The sequence below is a fragment of the Clarias gariepinus genome, chromosome 17 (assembly GCF_024256425.1).
Source record: "Clarias gariepinus isolate MV-2021 ecotype Netherlands chromosome 17, CGAR_prim_01v2, whole genome shotgun sequence".
NCBI classification, from domain to species: Eukaryota; Metazoa; Chordata; class Actinopteri; order Siluriformes; family Clariidae; genus Clarias; species Clarias gariepinus.
Genome location: NC_071116.1, coordinates 772,501 through 790,000, shown reverse-complemented (window position 1 = coordinate 790,000; position 17,500 = coordinate 772,501). Strand labels below are relative to the sequence as shown.

Here is a 17,500-nt window from a genome sequence, read left to right as displayed (position 1 = left end):
ACACACACACACACACACACACTCGGTACACTCTGTGCTCACGGTTGATCGAATCAGCAGCGCGTGGGCCACGATCAAAATACCCAGATTAGTGAATAACAGACATGTGATAAAGAGAAGCGCGTCCACCCACTCACACACACACACACACACACACACACACGCGCGCGCATATATATGTGTGTGTGTGTGTGTCACCGTGTGATTAAGCATGAAGTAATGTGACACTGGTCTGCGCATGCGCCACGACAGTTACTTTCCTGGATAGAGTCATTCACACAGCTTGTGTAGAGTCACTGTGTATCTCCTTTATACCTTATAATAGATCATTTATAAATTATAAAATAAAATAATGTAGTGTGTGTGTAATAAATCCACAGTACAGGTCAGTGATAATTAACAAACATACTGTACATGTGTTTATACAGCGGTGCCTCTGCGTATGAGTTTAATCCCCTCCGGAGGCGAGTTCTTAACATGAAAACTCGTATTGTGAAACGCATTGTTCCATAGGAAATAATGTAAATGCAGATAATCCGTTCCAGCCACATAAAAATATTACCAATTTCCAACATTATAATAATTTATTATTTAATAACGTTTTATAATTGCTTATTAAAAACAAACAAAACATTTAGAAAAGACATGTAAATCAAGTAAAATATTAAACAAATAGACATTAAACCGCACTTAACTTTAATTTATGACACCGGCTGCTTTAAAAACCAAACTGAAAGCGGCTCCGTTTTCTTCTTGCTAACGTCCTCATGTGGCAAAAATCTTAAGGTAAGCTTAAGATTCTTAAGGTAGTAATTTGTATGCCGAGGTATCACTGTAAATGGAAGCCAAGCCAGTGTGTGTTAATGTGGAGGCTTCAGACATCAAACTGTGGTTACAATAACAGCGGTTTAAGCATGTGAGGTTTATTTGGTGTTCTGTTAAATGAAAAGACAGATGATGATCAAACTCTAAACCCGGGCCGTTTGTGTCCCGCAGGGCCGTGATGGAGAGCCTGGTGCACTACAGCAGCCCCGCCCACGCCCTCTCGCTGCTGGGCGTGCTGAACGAGCAGCGTCTGAAGGGCCAGTTTTGCGACGTGGTGCTGATGGCGGGCGAACAGCGCTACCCTGCCCACAGGAACGTCCTCGCCGCGAGCAGCGAGTACTTCCAGACCCTGTTCTCCAGGAGAGACTCTGAGAACCGAGACATGATCCAGCTGGACTTCTGCGAACCCGAGGCTTTGGAGATCGTCCTGAATTACATCTACTCGTCGTCGCTGTTCGTGGACAGAGGGAGCCTGGCGGTGGTGCAGGAGCTGGGGTACAGTTTAGGCATCCCGTTCCTGACCAACATCATGTCCACCAGGCCTCAGGTGTCGTACTGCGTGACTCGGAAAAGGCTGTGCTTTCCAGACGAGGACGAAAGCTCGTTCACGCAGAGGAGCGTTATTGTACACCAGGGTGGCACGGGTGTAGCTGATAGAGAGAATGTGGGAGTCCACAGAAAAGCATCCAGACACGCACGGGAGGAGACGCAGTCTGGTTCGGGTCTGAATTATTGTTTGTCGAAATACGGTCAGCCAACAGAAACGGGGCTCAATCTTAGCAAAAATGCTAAAAACAACGAAGAGAAGGACTCGCATTCCGCCACCATGCAGTCTTTGCCGTCCATCCTTAAGGGCCGCGTGGAGTACAGATCTCCCCCGGGGAGGCCGCAGTTAACCTCCTCGGTGTCTTTTAGTGAAACCATACAGCACTTAAGCTCCGATCCTGCCGACGACCCGGCGGAGGACGTCAAGTCCGAGCAGAACTACGACTCGAAGACCGGCATCGGAGTGCAGCAGGGAGGGCGTAACCAGACTGTGGACCGGAGCGGGCCGCTCATTAAAAGCCTGCTGCGTAGATCTTTATCCATGGACAGTCCGGTTCCGGTTTTCTCTCCGGTTCTGGAGCTGAAGGACTCGCACAACAGGGAGCAGCCTGCAGCCGTACAATCTGCCACAAACGCCGTGGATGCGCCCTTGTCTGGGAGCAAACACCACCTCCCCCCGCTGATCCTCAGGTCCAAACAGCCTGATGTGACCATCAAGGAAGACCAGGATGCTCACGGGGAGGACGGCGTAACGGTCAAAACGGAGGCCAGCAGCCCATTAGCTGATCCTTCAGAAATCATTCGGGTCACAGTGCAGGACGGTCTGCCCGTTAACTTCAGAGATTTCCAGGCTAACTTTGACGAAAGTCCCAGGCCTTACTTCAGTCCTCCAGGGAAGAGGAGACTTTCTTTGGTCGGTAACTCCAACACATTTAAGCGAACCAAAGTTTTAAATGAACACCAGTTTGCGGAAGAGGATGGCGTCACCGACGAGTCACCTCGCAACACGGAGGATCAGGAGCCCGGGGAACTGAGGCCCATGAAGATGTTCAAGTGCTGGAGCTGCATGAAGGTGTTCAGGTCAAACGCAGGACTTTACCGCCACGTAAACATGTACCACAACCCGGAGAAGCCGTACGCGTGTGACATCTGCCACAAGCGCTTTCATACCAACTTCAAAGTGTGGACGCACTGCCAGACCCAACACGGCGTGGTCCAAAACCCGGCGGCTTCTTCCAGCTCCTACTCCGTGCTGGACGAGAAGTTCCAGAGGAAACTCATAGACATAGTTCGAGAGCGGGAGATAAAGAAAGCTTTGATCATGAAGCTCAGGAAAAACAAGCAGGGCCATCAGGCTCAGGCGTTCGCCAAGAAAAGCCGGAGATCGAGATCTTACGGATGTCCTTACTGCGGGAAAACGTTCTTCTTCCAGTCACATTTTAAACTGCACATGAAAGGACACACGGCTGAGAGAGCCAGCCTGGACGTACAGGATGAGGAGGAACTGCGTGAGCATCAGGAGCAAACGGGACACGTCAAGGAGAACCAGGAGAGAGAGGTTTTCCCCTGCAGGCTCTGCAACGTCAAACTGTTCTCTCTGAGCGAGCTGGAGGATCATGAGCGGGCGTGTCGCTACGCCACCGTCTGTCCGTACTGCGGCCTCAGGTTCTCCAGCACGCTGGTAAAGAAGGATCACGAGGTTCACTGCAAGTACAAAAAGCTGACCTGCCTCGAGTGCATGCGCACTTTTAAATCCTCCTTCAGCATTTGGCGCCATCAGGTTGAAGTTCACAACCAGAACATGATGAGCGTCAGGGAACAGCTGACCTTCGGGTACCACGACGTTAACCAGGAGACGGCGGAACGTTCCGGAGAACCGACGCCTCCTAAAGAGGCGATGAGAGACGACCCGATGTACGGCGACTCGGAGGACTCGTCTTCTTACCTCCCGGAGGATCTGAGCTCCGCTCAGGGCAAGCTTATCATCAAGGAGGAACCGCAGGAGGAACCGGTGATGGACGGAGAACCCTTAGAAACCCCAGAGGAACCGGGCGTGCGGCCTTGTGAGAAATGCGGCAAACTCTTCGGCTCTCACAAAGCACTCGAGCGCCACCAGGAGCTCCTTTGCCACATCAAGCCCTTCATCTGCCACATCTGTCACAAAGCGTTCCGGACCAACTTCCGCCTCTGGAGCCACTACCAGTCTCACATGTCCTCTGCAGAGGAGCCGGTAAGCGGACAGACGGACAGGCCGCCCTGCTCGCCTCCCTCCTCTCCGACTCTCGCCGTCTCCTCACAAGAGCCCACGCCCTCACAAGTGTCTTCACCAAAATCGGGTCAATCCAGAGGTACGGTCCCCGAGGACGAACACGGAACCCTCACGTCTTCTCTGTCCAACCCCGAGCAGGAAAAGTCAGCCGGGGACATCTCGGGATCCGGGACAGACGGTGCAGAAAACGCGGTGACTTCTCAGGAATCGGACACGCTCTTTTATCACGCACCAACGTTGTCTGCTCTGACCTTTAAGAGGCAGTACATGTGCAAGCTCTGCCACAGGACCTTCAAGACCGCCTTCAGCCTGTGGAGCCACGAGCAGAGCCACGGGCACATCTGACCACCTCGCCCTCCTCCTCCTCCAACACAGACAGAGCCGTGACGCATGTGTACACACACAAGTTTGTGTGTGTGTGTGTTTGGTTCAGTAAAACAGCGCTGATAGTGTCTCCAAGATGGTGCCAAACCTTCAGCACACTGATCACGTCTCAACTGCGCTTGGGTTAACAGGGACCACAGGGTTTTCACACGCAGACACACGCTTATCCGTTCATGCATACTGTCTTTTTTTTTCTCCCCTATTATTCCGGGTGAACAACACGTACAAACATGGCAGTGTGTTTCTCAGATCATGATCACCTCACGCTACTCACCTGCAGTGACTCTGGGGAAGTGCTTTACGTCAGAGTCACGCCTGTTTTACGTCTCTGTGACACGTGACGCCTGCAGCGAGAGACACAAGTGTTCAGGATGCTTCCTTTCCTCCTGTGTGTTTGTGTTTATAATTATGTATTAGATTTATATCGTATTTAACCCTCGGCCCGTCTGAGGGGCGGAGCTTCCGGTCGTGTGTCTTTGGGATTTGGGTTGCCTTATGACATCACACACAGGAACTAACACAAACTGTTTCATTTCTACTGGCTAAACGAGTGTTATTATTATTATTATTATTTTGATTATTATTACAGCGGTGCCTCTGCATATGAGTTTAATCCGTCCCGGACGCGAGTTTCTAAGGTGAAATTTCATATTGTGAAATGCATTGTCCCTCAGGAAACAATGTAAATGTAGATAATCTGTTCCATTCACTGAAAAATATTACCAATATTACCAATTTTCAAAACTATAATCATATTTTTGCATATAAAAACAATCAAAACATGTAAATAAAGTAAAATAGAAATAGAAATTATCACCTTTTATGTTTCTAGTTTATGATTTCTCTTGGAAACGGCTGTTTTAAAAAAAACAAACCTAAAGTGTCTCCCTTTTCTTCTTGCTGCCGTCCTTGATAACATCCTCGGGACCACGTTGTGCTGTGACTTGACTAAATCTTACACGCAATTAAAAATAAAGTAAACTCATTTGGCTTGGCTTTCCTCTGATGCAAGTTTTGAACTTCTCCGGGACGTACGCGTGACTTACACACATGTGCCACCTAGTAGTGAGCCGGCGCTCGGTTCGGTCACTCAGATACTGAAAATGCTTCGTGTGCCGAGGCTCATTAGTTAACAGAATTTCAGCTCTTAAGGTGAAACTTTGTGTGCCGGGGCGTTTATATGCCGAAGTACCGCTGTAGTATTATTATTGTTATTATTATTATTATTATCATCATTATTATTATTATTGTTATTATTATTATTATTGTTGTTCTTTAGAACTCTAGCAGTGCATGAGATGTCGAGGTTCGGTTTCTTTAACGGTGTTGAAAACTAAAACGTGTTATTCTCCTATCACAGTATGTTTGTTTTTTTCCCAGGTGTGTGTGTGCACATTAACATATGAAACCATGAACCAAAACATGTTTTTGTTCTTTTTTTATTTTATTTTATAGATTTTTTTGAATTTGACTATTCAGTGATTCCTTGACTGCACACACACACACACACACGTATAAAATGCAGTAGTTATGTGCTGTTATTAAATAATGAGCTTCTTATCTTTTTCTTTTTTATGATGTAAAACCAAAATTGTGTTAACGTGGAGATTCAGGATGTTTATATATTTATATACAGTGATGTTTTTTTATTATGATTATTATCATTCTTGCAAATTGCTGATTAATGTCTCAGCTTGGATACAAACGCACTGGTGTGTGATCTATAGCTATACACACACACACACACAGTATATACAGTATATATATATATATATATATATATATATATATGTGTGTGGGACGAGGTGTATATGGTGGAGTTTCTGTGCAGATAAACTCTGTCGCATTTAGAGAAATATTTTCTGATCACGATGTTGTGACTTAAATATATTAAATAAATTTAAATAATAAATTAACAAATGGATGCACATATCGTGATATGAGAAATCCTTCTACACACGACTGGTGTATGTGTGTGTGTGTTTCTTTCTTCTACAATGCTGAAGTCCAGAGTGAGAGTGACTTGTGGTACTGTATCAGTGCACACACATATCGTATGGATCTCGTCTGATATCACAGATATTAATTAAAGCACAATTAATAGTTATATAATTATATTACATAGAGAATAAATTATTACATGTAATAAAATATTACATAGAGAAAGATTATAGATTTTTTTTTTGATGGACAGATGTATGTGTGTGGGGGGGAGGGGTTGTGGATGTAGAGTGGAGTGTGTAAGGCTGTACCCTGTATGTGTGCGTGCGTCGTCTGATCACTCTGCACTTGTGGACTGAGATCAGATTAAATCTAACTATTTGCTGAGATCTTAAACTTTTCTGTTGATTTAGGTTTTTCCTGATTTTGCATTTTCTAACAGTCTATGTGTGTGTGTGTGTGTGTGTGAGCACAGCGTGGTGAGGTTTTGGTGGTTTCTCTACAGTAACACGGTTACACTCTCTAGCTCTATAGTACAGTCACCATGTGCCAGGGGGCGCTGTTCACTCAGTACATCAGCTCTCACAGCACACACACACACACACACACACACACTGAGCTAACTCAGTTAAAATAACATCCTTTCATCATGTTCACATTTTTTTCTCTGGCTAAAACACACACACACACACACACACACACAGTCACTTAGGGTAAAGTTTAACAGGATTTCAGTTTTATTCTTAAAAAAAAAAACATTTTATCTCTACAGATTAAACATCAGGATTAATGAGCGGATGTTACACACACACACACTGCAGGATGAAGCACTCGGCCTCACACCATGTTTCAAAACTCTATAAGGAATTAACTGTTATTGTTGTTGTTGTTATTAAAACATTATACACAGGAGTTTACATCAACGTCAGTGTTTATGTTACAACCAGAAGACTTTATTCGAATGTTGTTGAAGTGATGTCACGGTAAATCAAAAGGCGTCCACCCTAAATAACAAGAAGACATGCACGAGGTGTGTGTGGTGACGCTGGATGCTGCACTAACAGCCCCCCCCCCACCCCCCCACTATAAGGCCAGCGTGTCCTTGATGAGCCTCCTCATGGTGGTGCTCACCGACGTCCCGAGGGAATCCGTAATCTGGTAGGTGATCTTGTAGAGATACGGCTGGACGTCCTTCAGGCTCGTGTCGAACACGTTGTCCACCTCGGACTGCGTGGGCATCTTGGGCAGGTACTCGTGCCGGTTGATGACCTCGATGATGTTGACGACCTTCTCCCCGAGCTTCTCGCCCACCTTCTCCCGGCAGATCTGACGCTCCTGCTCGTTGGCCAGGTTCACCACGTTCACCTTGATGGTCCACACCTCCCAGGGGATACACTCGTCCGAGAACGGCCAGCGAGACTTCTTCTTCTGATAGAACTCCAGAGAGACCTGACCCATTCCGTCACTGCCCGAGTTCCCGAGCGCATCCTAAAGAGGAGGAGAAACGGAAACGGGTCAGAACGGCGCCTGCTGTCCAAGTTCAGGAGATCAGACTCACGGGTCGGCGAGTCGACTCGGGCGCTCACATTAAACATCTGGAATTCAAATCATGAAATTAGATCAAAAGAGAGTTTGTATGAACGTTACTGAGATTCATCATGTAGAGACGATTTAATCTGGACTTTAATTCATGTTTATGAGTGTAGGAAAGTGGAACTGGATTAATGGATCTACATGTGCTGTGTGTGTGTGTGAGTGTGTTTAAAATGCTCCCTCTGGATTACTCTGGTTTCCTCCCACAGTGCATATGGAGGTTTTTAATTGGTCCACAGCGTGTGATTAATAAAGAGGGGGGAAAACATTTAATGGAACACTGATTCTTTTGTGTGCTGATTCACGTATCGCCACACTGACTCTAAAATGACTTCTTTATAACCGTTTTATATTTATAATAGAGATTAACTGATCGATCAGCCTCTGGTATATGAACGATTCCAAACCGAGCACAGAAGCTTCCGAGTGGTGCAACACAAACGCATTTTTATGGCGTTACGTTGTCAAAAACCCACTCATTACACACACTCGAACCAGGCACATGCTTACTAGTCTCAAAACAACGCGAGCGCTAATTAGTTGAAAATTGTGTCCATTAAAAGCCCTGCATGCTGGACCCGGGCGCTCACCGTCTAGTTGAGTTGCGAAACTGTGGAGGTGTTTGAGGAGACAAGACGTCGTCGTTTCTTAATAATCCTACAGGTGGCGCTCTCTAATTATTCTCCATGTTTGTTTAGAAACAATAATTGTGGTGGGTGACAGGGATACGCGCTGCTCAGTAACAATGTAGCTTTGTGTTTAATTTAATGTGAAGTTAAATGTTTTAGTTTAGTTAGTATTAGTTTAGTAGTTTTAGTTTGTAGTGTTTAAATGCTGCGCTTGGAAAGAAAACTTATGTTATAATGAACAGGCTACATTTAATTACTCATTAAACCTTCAAAAGGTTTAAAATGATAACAATACTTGGGATAATAGAAATAGAATAATGATTAATAGAATCAGCACTGAGGTATCGCGATAACATCGTATTGGGAGGTGACTGATGATTTCGGTCACTGGTTCAGCCTTTTCTCACCACATATACACTACTGCACACTCTTCACATGTCCCAGCTTTTTGTTAGTAGGTCAGGGTGCAGGGGTCAGATTGCAGGGGTCAACTATTATTCAGCGCCCCTGGAGCAGAGAGGGTTAGGGGTCTCGCTTAAGAGCCAAACAGTGACAACCTGGTGGAGCTATGGCTCGAACCGCGACCTTCTGATCAGTAACTCCTTAACACGCTGAGCCACCACCCTTAGTGATAAGGTGTGTGTGTGGGTGTGTGTGTGTGTGTGTGTGTGTGTGTGTGTGTGAGAATGCCCTGCGATGAGTTGGCACCCAGTCAGGGTGTACTCATGTCCTGGTACAAAGGATGCGTGGAATGTTTAACACTAATAATAATCATATTATTATTATTATTATTATTAAGATGTGACAAGCACACACACACCCACACACCTTAAACTCGGTCACGGTTTTCCTGATCACGCGCTCCAGCTCGTCTGATGAAACCCGTACGAAGGTGAAGTCGATGAAGTCACAGTCGATGTCCTGAGTGCCCACCGTGCCCATGCAGTACGTGCCCTCCTTCTTATAGTGGAACTTCCCCGTGCTGCGGTGCAGGAGGATGGTGTGGAGCAGCGCCGCCATGGCCTCGTCCACCTGCCGCGCCTCCAGGGACACCTCCAGGACCTCCGAGCGGCAGTTCATCCTCACTGTACACACACACACACACACAGTCAGTACACACACCTCCAGGACCTCCGAGCGGCAGTTCATCCTCACTGTACACACACACACACACACACACACACAGTCAGTACACACACCTCCAGGACCTCCGAGCGGCAGTTCATCCTCACTGTACACACACACACACACACACACACACAGTCAGTACACACACCTCCAGGACCTCCGAGCGGCAGTTCATCCTCACTGTACACACACACACACACACACACACAGTCAGTACACACACCTCCAGGACCTCCGAGCGGCAGTTCATCCTCACTGTACACACACACACACACACACACACACAGTCAGTACACATACACACACACACACACACACTCAGTACACACACACACACACACACACACACACAGTCAGTACACATACACACACACTCAGTACACACACACACACACACACACACACTCAGTACACAGTACACACACACACAGTACACACAGTACACACACACACACACTCAGTACACACACTCAGTGCGCGCGCGCGCACACACACACACACTAAGTACACACACTAAGTACACACACTCACGTCTCGTGCCGGCCCAGCTCTATAACTCCGCTGTGTGTGTGTTGTTGTTGTTGTGTGTGTGTGTGTGTGTGTGTGTTGTTGTGTCTCTAATCCCACACTCCTTCACTCCACTCTACTCTCGCGCTCTGGTCACGTGATAGCCCTGAATATTCCCGCTAACGCGCCTGTGGTGTTTTATGTTCCAGTGAGCTCGAGACCTTCACACCTGAACACTGAGTCTGTACCCCGGCCTTGTTTTTCCAAACGCGGTTTTCCTCACGAGTTTGTCCCCTCTCGCTTCCTGTCAGCTACGGAACGCAACAAGGGACACGTTCAACCAAAAAAGAGCGCGGTTTGAAATTCTTTCGTGTTTTATATAGTATATTCAGTTGTTTTCATGTCTGATTTCCTCTTCTTATCGTTCCGTTCTAAAGTTAAACGTCATTTCAGGATAAAGTGAATTAATGTGAGGTCGATGAAACAAATAAACATGTTAGCAAGCTAACCGCTACTCTACAGGCAGGCTATTATATTGGGCTAAAAAAGTGATTTGAAAAAGATATATAATTACAGATGACATCATTATTAACAAAATACACATAAATTGTGTGTTTATTTCGTGTAAACTCGTACCAAGGAGAATATTTTTGTTGCTGTTTTTGCCCTCACCAAAATGGCGGCGGTTGGCGCTGTGAGAATGCGGAAGTGATGTACGGAAAGTGAGCAGGCACACACAGGATGGAAGCGCGTTTGGAAATTTGACTCTGTGTTTTTCCCAGTAGACTGCAGTCTGTTTACACAGATGAAATGTTTGAGTTTTAGGGCAGTTCTGAGAAGTGCAGTTATATTGTCATGATGCTCAGGACCGTGTCCAGTTCTCCTCTGGCTCCTTCTGTGAAGGTCAAGCTAATCACAGCTGGCTTTCATACAGCTGCAGACCTGACAGATGTGCAGCCGCTCCAGCTGTGTAAAGGTACACTAATGTGGAAAGGCTGTGGAATTTCATCAGTATGAGCAGCTGAGAGTTTACACCCCTTATTAAAAAGAAAATAATAATAATAACAACAACAATAATTTAATTCTCCAGAACATTTTGTGAGTTTAGTTTATCAGATGTTCACTAACATTTCCTATAATGCTATTAAAAACTATAAGAGGGCAGGGGTAGCTCAGTGGTTAAGGCATTGGACTACGGTTCGGAAGATCCCAGGTTCAAACCCCACAACCACCAAGTTGCCACTGTTGGGCCCTTGAGCGCGGCCCTTAACCCTCAACTGCTCAGATGTGTAATGAGATAAAAATGTAAGTCGCTCTGGATAAGAGCGTCTGCCAAATGCCTAAATGTAAATGTATAAGAAAAAAATTACTGTTGACTTTTGTTTACTGTTTTCCCCTGTTATCTGTTTTAAAAGCTTTAAAGCTTTCTTTTATTACATATTCTATAACATTATTATCCCAGCCTTTAAACCATGAGGGGGTGCAAACTTTTGCACTCAGGTGTATGTGTGTGGATTGTATATGTCGCTGTAGTGACATGTGCCCTGTTACTCTCCAACAGCAGCAGGAATATCTCAGGAGGATGCAGATGAAGTGTTACGGACGCTACGTGACGAGGCCTCACCCCTCCACCAGGGGGCAGCGGTGCAGAGCGTCACTGCGTTGGATCTCCTGCACCAGGAGGAGGCGCGGGGCAACATCGTGACCTTCTGCTCCGAGCTGGACTCCGTGCTTGGAGGCGGGGTTCCTGTGGGGAGGACCATGGAAATCTGCGGCGTTCCGGGCATCGGAAAAACCCAGCTGTGGTGAGAGCCTGAGAGACTCAACTCCCTATTGCTTCCTGTCTCACCTGAATGACTTCCTGCCCATCACGGAGGCAGAACCAGGGTGCTCTAAAGGTCCTTCAATAAGAACTGATGTTGTGTGTGTCAGTGTGCAGCTGGCTGTAGATGTGCAGATCCCCGTGTGTTTTGGAGGACTGGGTGGTGAAGCCGTGTTCATCGACACCGAGGGTGGGTTTGTCGTGCAGCGGCTGGTGGCCGTGGCCAAGGCTGCGGTGGAGCACTGTGTCGCTCTGGCCGAGGACGAAGGTAGGTATGTGTGTGTGTGTGTGTGTGTGTGTGTGTGTGTGTGTGTGTTACTGGCGCTTGCTGATGATGTCATCACACCATTCAGAAGAAAGGTCTGGTAAGGAATTATGAGTTCTCTGTGTGTGTTTGTGTGTGTGTGTGTGTTTGCGTTTGTGTTCTCAGAGCAGCGGAAAGCCTTGGAGAGCTTCACCGTAGAGAAGATCCTCTCTGGCGTGTTCCTCGTGCGCTGTCAGGATCACGTGGAGCTGCTCGCCGAGCTTCACCTGCTGCATGATTTCCTGAGGAAACGCCCACAGGTAGTCCACACGCCGTTGTGGTTGGGGGGGGGCAACATCTGTAACTATCGACGACTCTGTGAGCTTGTGTAAATAACAATAAGAGTACAGATGTCCAGCAGATGTGGTGAAAAAACACACTAGAGTAGAGTGAGATACCTGATAAAAGTACAGATGAGTCTCAGCCCACCTCCAAACGTTAGAAAAGTCCCACAGACGCAGTGCTGTGAAAAAGTTAATGATTTATTTTATTTTTGTTTATATTGGTCACACTTAAATGAGTCATCAAACAGATTTAAATATTACACAGAGATAACCCGAATAAATCAAAATGATCATCAGTTTTTAAATGATGAGTAATTTCAGTCGGCCGGTCGCTTCATTACTGTTCCAAGTTTTCTCTTTCTGTGGACGGAGGTCAATTACTTTTTCACACTTTTGAAATCATGGACAGGCTGTTCTGGACAGCTTTTTTCCATTAATGAATAAAATCATCATTTAAAAACTGCATTTTGTATTTACTCGGGTTATCTTTGTGTAATATATAATTGGTTTGATGCTCGAAGTCTGAAAGTGTTAAATATATGCCAAAAAAAGAGAGAAAAATTCAGGAAGGGGGCATATACTTTTTCACAGGACTGTAAATATATCTACATAACAGTAAAAAAGGATAATCGTTGTGATGTGTGTGTCGGAGACCTGACAGATATTGATGGACAGATGTTCAGGGTGTTATGAGTGATAGGTGAGGTGATTATTATGGGATGGCAGGTGCGGCTGGTGGTGATAGACAGCGTGGCGTCCCCCTTCAGACACTGTCTGGAGGACCTCTCACACAGGACACGCCTCCTCACCGGCCTCGCGCTGCGGCTCGCGCGGATATCAGCTCAGCACACCGCCACGGTAACGCATACACACACACACACTTTACACTCTTAGACACACACTATACACATTGCACATGCTTTACACACTTACACACACACACATACACTCAGTATAAACACGCACACTCTTTTACACACACATACAATACACACAGTATAAACACACACTTTTATACACACACACACACACACTCCAGCTTTTAGCAAGTGTTAGACCTGAGTGTGTGATGCGAGACTTAGCAGCAGCCTGTCCCTAACCTCCCTGTACACACACACACACACACACTCTGTTCTGTTCTCAGGTGGTGCTGACCAATCAGATGACGACTAGAGTCTGGAGCGGCCAATCCCGTCTCGTCCCCGCTCTGGGTAACCCCGCCTCCTCCCTCACCTCTCACTCTGTACTCCTGATGCTAATGCTAATGTAGCTAACAGGTAACAGAAGTGTAGCACTCCGCGAACTGCCCTGGTTCTAAACAACAGGATGGTGGGGTGGTGATTCTCATATGGTCCAGTAGAGGGCAGTACAGACTGAGGTGTAATGACTAACTCACACTTACACTCTCTTATATAATGTTGTGTGTGTGTGTGTGTGTGTGTGTGTGTGTGTGTGTGTGTGTGTGTGTGTTTATTTTCGGCTGCCTGTCCATCAGGTGAGATTTGGGGTCACACAGCATCACAGAGACTCATCCTGCACTGGGAAGGAACACAAAGGCAAGTGTGTGTGTGTGTGTGTGTGTGTGTGTGTGTGTGATTTATCCATGCAACACAAGTAACAGCTATCTTTCTATGTCTGTCTGTTTTTCTGTCTGTCTCTCACTATGTCTCTCTGTCTTTCTTTTTTTTATCTCTCTCTCTCTCTTTCTCTCTGTACTGGCTAATATAATTTTTTCCATGATGCTGTTTTTTCCCCATCTGAGCAATAAACACTCAAGGTCACTCTGTGTGTGTGTGTGTGTTTGTATGATGGGTGTGCATCAGTTCTGCAGTGAAAAGAACTCTCACACACATAGACACACACGTGTTTCAGTTCGCTCTTTGCTCTACTTGCAGGTTTGCGTCTCTGTACAAATCATCGAGCCACAGAGACGCTAGCGCTTCCTACCTCATCACGGTCAGTTCTTCATCATCAGCATCATTAATCATTCTAATCATTATAATAGTTTGTTTGTTTTTCTGACATTTTGCATTAAAATATAAAATAAAAAATACTTAACAGTTAATGACTTTTGTGTGGATCCGTGGCAATATTTAAACGTTTCACTCCAGTTTAATTTCTTTTCTTCCTTATTGAATAATAAACCTGAGCGCTGTAGCATTGTAACAATTAATATAACAACTATATAAAGCCCAGTTTAGCCCACATGCACACACACACACACACACACACACACTAAAAGCCCCTCCCCTCCACCAGGTACAGCAGGGGTGGAATTTGCATCCTGACCCCTGATTGGCTGTTTCATGATGTAATAACGTAGTTTACGTGGTTGTGTTAAACGTGTGGAGCTGTGCTGAGTGTAATCAACCTCAGGAGTTATGTTGTGTTATCTTTGTGTTGTGTTTGTGTCTTTGTGTTGTGTATGTGGATTTCTGATCCTGGTGTCTGTGTGATGAAGGCTGAAGGATTCAGAGACGTGAGTGTTTCGGCGTCTTCTGTCCCGTCTCCCAGTCCTGCAGCAGGAAGCCACAGCAAACGTCCTCGCACTGAACACCAGCACAGTTAATTTCTCTCTCTCTCTCTCTCTCTCTCCCTCTCTCTCTCACACACACACACACTGTTTGCACAGGAAGAACTGGTCTCCAGTCAGTGTTCCTGAGCTGCACATCCTGTGTGTCAGAATAAATCTGAGTGTTGTATCATTAATAGTAATAATTCACGTCAGCCTCACTGCTGATCTGTAAACACATCTATTAAAGCATCATCCCTGACATGTGACCTGCTGTCTGTGGAGTCATTATCTGTCATTGGAATCAGTTTTCAGAATAATCATTCATCTAATAAAACTGATGTGTGTGTGTGTGCATTGTTCATGTAGCCAGTGTGAAATATTACTAAAATAATATTAATATTATTACTAAAATCCATAAATATTGTTTTCAAGAACAAAAAATATGTATCCCATGATGAAAAGGTTTATTTTATTCTCTTGCTTAAAGCTTTATAGATGAAATGATGTGACTACAAAACCCAAAAGGAAAGAGGCACCTGTTCCACAAACGTACATCTCAACACTGTTAATAAGAGACAGGGATAAAAAGAGAGAGTGTGTGTGTGTGTGTGTGTGAGAGAGAGAGAGAGAGAGAAATTCTCTGATGTTAGATTTATTTCTCTCCTAGTTTTGTTCTCTTTGGCCCGTGTCAGTGGCTTTAATAAATCAATCTTGCTTACACTCTGCGCTTGTGTGTGTGTATGTGTGTATGTGTGTGTGTGCAGTAGAGTTAACTCTGAGCCCCAGTGAAATCTGCAGCAGTTATTTTTACCCTTCTCTCCTCTGATGTCCTATATACACTCCCTCTGCACTACAGAGTGCCGGTTTGTGCTGATGATCACGAATCCCTCGAGTCTCTTCGGGGAATCAGGGGAGCTTTTCACTCCTCATTTTCATTAAAAGCCTCCCAGGACTCGAGGCATCGGTCCTTCACGGCCAATTAGCTGATGGATTTCCGCGTCTCTGGTTCATGTGAAACGCCAGCAGTGAAGCTGGAGAGGGAGAGAGTCGGAGAATCAAACGAGATCAACAGGGAAAAGGCTGAACGTCTCAATGTCTTACTGACCTCTCACCTCTGTGTGTGTGTGTGTGTTTAACCTGCTCATAAAGAGTGTGGACTTAGTGCAATGTGTGTGTTTTTATCTTTATAATAATAAATGTATATATTTCTATCCTGAATGGAATTCTTTTTCAGTGACGTCACTCTAGACACAGGACACACACGTCAAAAACCACACAATACTTTATTTATTCATTCATTACTCTTTAACGTCACGACTTCAGCACGTTTAAAAATAGCATCGCGCGCGCCTAGACACTACTTTGACGTCATTCGTATGCCGGAAGTAAAATTCCCCAGGTTTTACCTCACAGCGCTTTTGTACGGAGTTTGTCCGTCTCTAAACTTTACCTCATGAATCATGTACGTTTCATCCCAACACAAAAAGCGAATATTTGAGTAAAATACACTCGTGCTGGTCACACACACACACACACACACACACACACATAAACTCCATGTCCCATAACCACCCGCTTCTTCGTCTAGCTACGGTTAGCATCTGGCTAATGGTGGCTAATTAGCTCGATTTGTCACAGCGATAATTTGATAATATAAATATGTTAATTATATAAATATTTGTGACTGTATTTTAGTGATTCTGATATCAGGCTCAGGTGTATATTATTATTATTATTATTATTATTATTTTAAGTATAAATATTATTATCCTGTAATCGCTAGCATGCTACTGAGCTAGCCGAGGGGGTTAGAATCCCCACAGCGCGATGACGTAAGACCCGGATGTGAAGCGCGTATCTGATTGGCCCACGTGACCCCCCGCAACCCCGGAGTAATTGTAACATATTTATTTTTTCAGTGAAAGAATAAAACAATCCAAATGGAACATTAGATGAGTCGATGTCGCGCGCACACAGCCGTTTGCCGTGATGTTTAAATCCGGTTTGGTGATAAACAGTTACACCGAGCCCCGTGTGTCGGGTCCATTCACCCGTTCATTCATCCTAAAGGAACCGGATGACGTAGTTACCCCCTCCTCCTCCCCCCCCCCCCCCCCCCCAATCAGCAGGGCGCTCTTTCTATTTTCTGCCTAGCCCCGCCCCTATGCTCTGACGTCACCGCTGCTCGTTAACGCGCTCTCGCGTCCGTGCGCGCACCTGCAGCCTGTCCATGACTCAAACCGGCAGCAGCTCCAGCTCCCGTGTCTCCTCCTCCCGCGTCTCCTCCTCCCGCGTCTCCTCCTCCCGTGTCTCCGTCAGTGTGCTGTGTCTCCGGGAATGAGAAGGAGCGATGGCGGGCTGTGGCAGCGAGGAGAAAGCTTACCGCCGCTTCCTGGAGCTCTTCCTGCGGGAGATGCGGCCGCCGCTGCGCGAGGACTCCCCGGTGCCCGCGCGCCCGCTGTCCGACTCGGTGGTGGAGGACGAGGTGGAGGGGGAGTGTCTCGACCTGTGTCTGCAGCACCTGTGCAAATAGTTAAGTACCCGGCATGCCTTTCGCGCTTCCTATCTCACCACACACACACACACACACACACACACAGAGAAGTAGCGGGGCAAGTGTGTGAGGGGCAGGTGTGTGAGGGGCACTTTACCCAGGGGCAGGTGTGTGTGTGTGTGGGGTGAGGGGGGGGGGGGTGCAGGTGTAGCCCTGAGTGCTGGGGGTAAAACCACCAAACTGTACTTACTACAGTCCG

The 17,500-nt window shown here is 46.1% G+C and overlaps 4 protein-coding genes across 10 annotated transcripts in view; 3 read left to right on the top strand and 1 right to left on the bottom strand.

Annotated features, from left to right (window-relative positions):
- zbtb21 (zinc finger and BTB domain containing 21) overlaps nucleotides 1–5,466 on the top strand; it is a 5,931-nt gene extending 465 nt beyond the window's left edge. Inside the window, exon 2 of the mRNA XM_053516167.1 lies at nucleotides 997–5,466. Coding sequence (XP_053372142.1) covers nucleotides 1,004–3,985 — 2,982 coding nt within the window. The 5' untranslated portion in view covers nucleotides 997–1,003 and the 3' untranslated portion in view covers nucleotides 3,986–5,466. The remainder of the gene's footprint in view (nucleotides 1–996) is intronic.
- Nucleotides 5,467–6,679: 1,213 nt separating this feature from the next.
- On the bottom strand, nucleotides 6,680–10,515 carry atg101 (autophagy related 101). 3 transcript variants are annotated; one of them, XM_053516180.1, is made up of 3 exons: nucleotides 10,459–10,515; nucleotides 9,016–9,272; nucleotides 6,680–7,453 (listed from the first exon to the last, which is right to left on the bottom strand). In XM_053516180.1, the coding sequence occupies exons 2-3, from the start codon at nucleotides 9,265–9,267 to the stop codon at nucleotides 7,049–7,051; spliced, it is 657 nt and encodes a 218-aa protein (XP_053372155.1). In that variant the 5' UTR covers nucleotides 9,268–9,272; nucleotides 10,459–10,515; the 3' UTR covers nucleotides 6,680–7,048. The 3 variants fall into 3 exon arrangements, with proteins under 3 accessions (XP_053372155.1, XP_053372156.1, XP_053372154.1); XM_053516181.1 differs by lacking the exon at nucleotides 10,459–10,515 and adding an exon at nucleotides 10,052–10,111; XM_053516179.1 differs by lacking the exon at nucleotides 10,459–10,515 and adding an exon at nucleotides 9,847–10,084.
- rad51c (RAD51 paralog C) lies at nucleotides 10,121–14,999 on the top strand. 5 transcript variants are annotated; one of them, XM_053516173.1, is made up of 10 exons: nucleotides 10,124–10,544; nucleotides 10,648–10,798; nucleotides 11,384–11,627; nucleotides 11,755–11,912; nucleotides 12,075–12,208; nucleotides 12,959–13,090; nucleotides 13,377–13,443; nucleotides 13,728–13,788; nucleotides 14,128–14,188; nucleotides 14,694–14,999. In XM_053516173.1, exons 2-10 carry the CDS (start codon nucleotides 10,678–10,680, stop codon nucleotides 14,799–14,801), a joined length of 1,086 nt encoding a protein of 361 aa, XP_053372148.1. In that variant the 5' UTR covers nucleotides 10,124–10,544; nucleotides 10,648–10,677; the 3' UTR covers nucleotides 14,802–14,999. The 5 variants fall into 5 exon arrangements, with proteins under 5 accessions (XP_053372152.1, XP_053372150.1, XP_053372151.1 ...); XM_053516175.1 differs by having other exon boundaries at nucleotides 10,122–10,798; nucleotides 11,387–11,627; XM_053516172.1 differs by having other exon boundaries at nucleotides 10,124–10,798.
- A 1,927-nt stretch (nucleotides 15,000–16,926) lies between these two features.
- ppm1e (protein phosphatase, Mg2+/Mn2+ dependent, 1E) overlaps nucleotides 16,927–17,500 on the top strand; it is a 38,943-nt gene continuing 38,369 nt past the window's right edge. Inside the window, exon 1 of the mRNA XM_053476194.1 lies at nucleotides 16,927–17,279. Coding sequence (XP_053332169.1) covers nucleotides 17,098–17,279 — 182 coding nt within the window. The 5' untranslated portion in view covers nucleotides 16,927–17,097. The remainder of the gene's footprint in view (nucleotides 17,280–17,500) is intronic.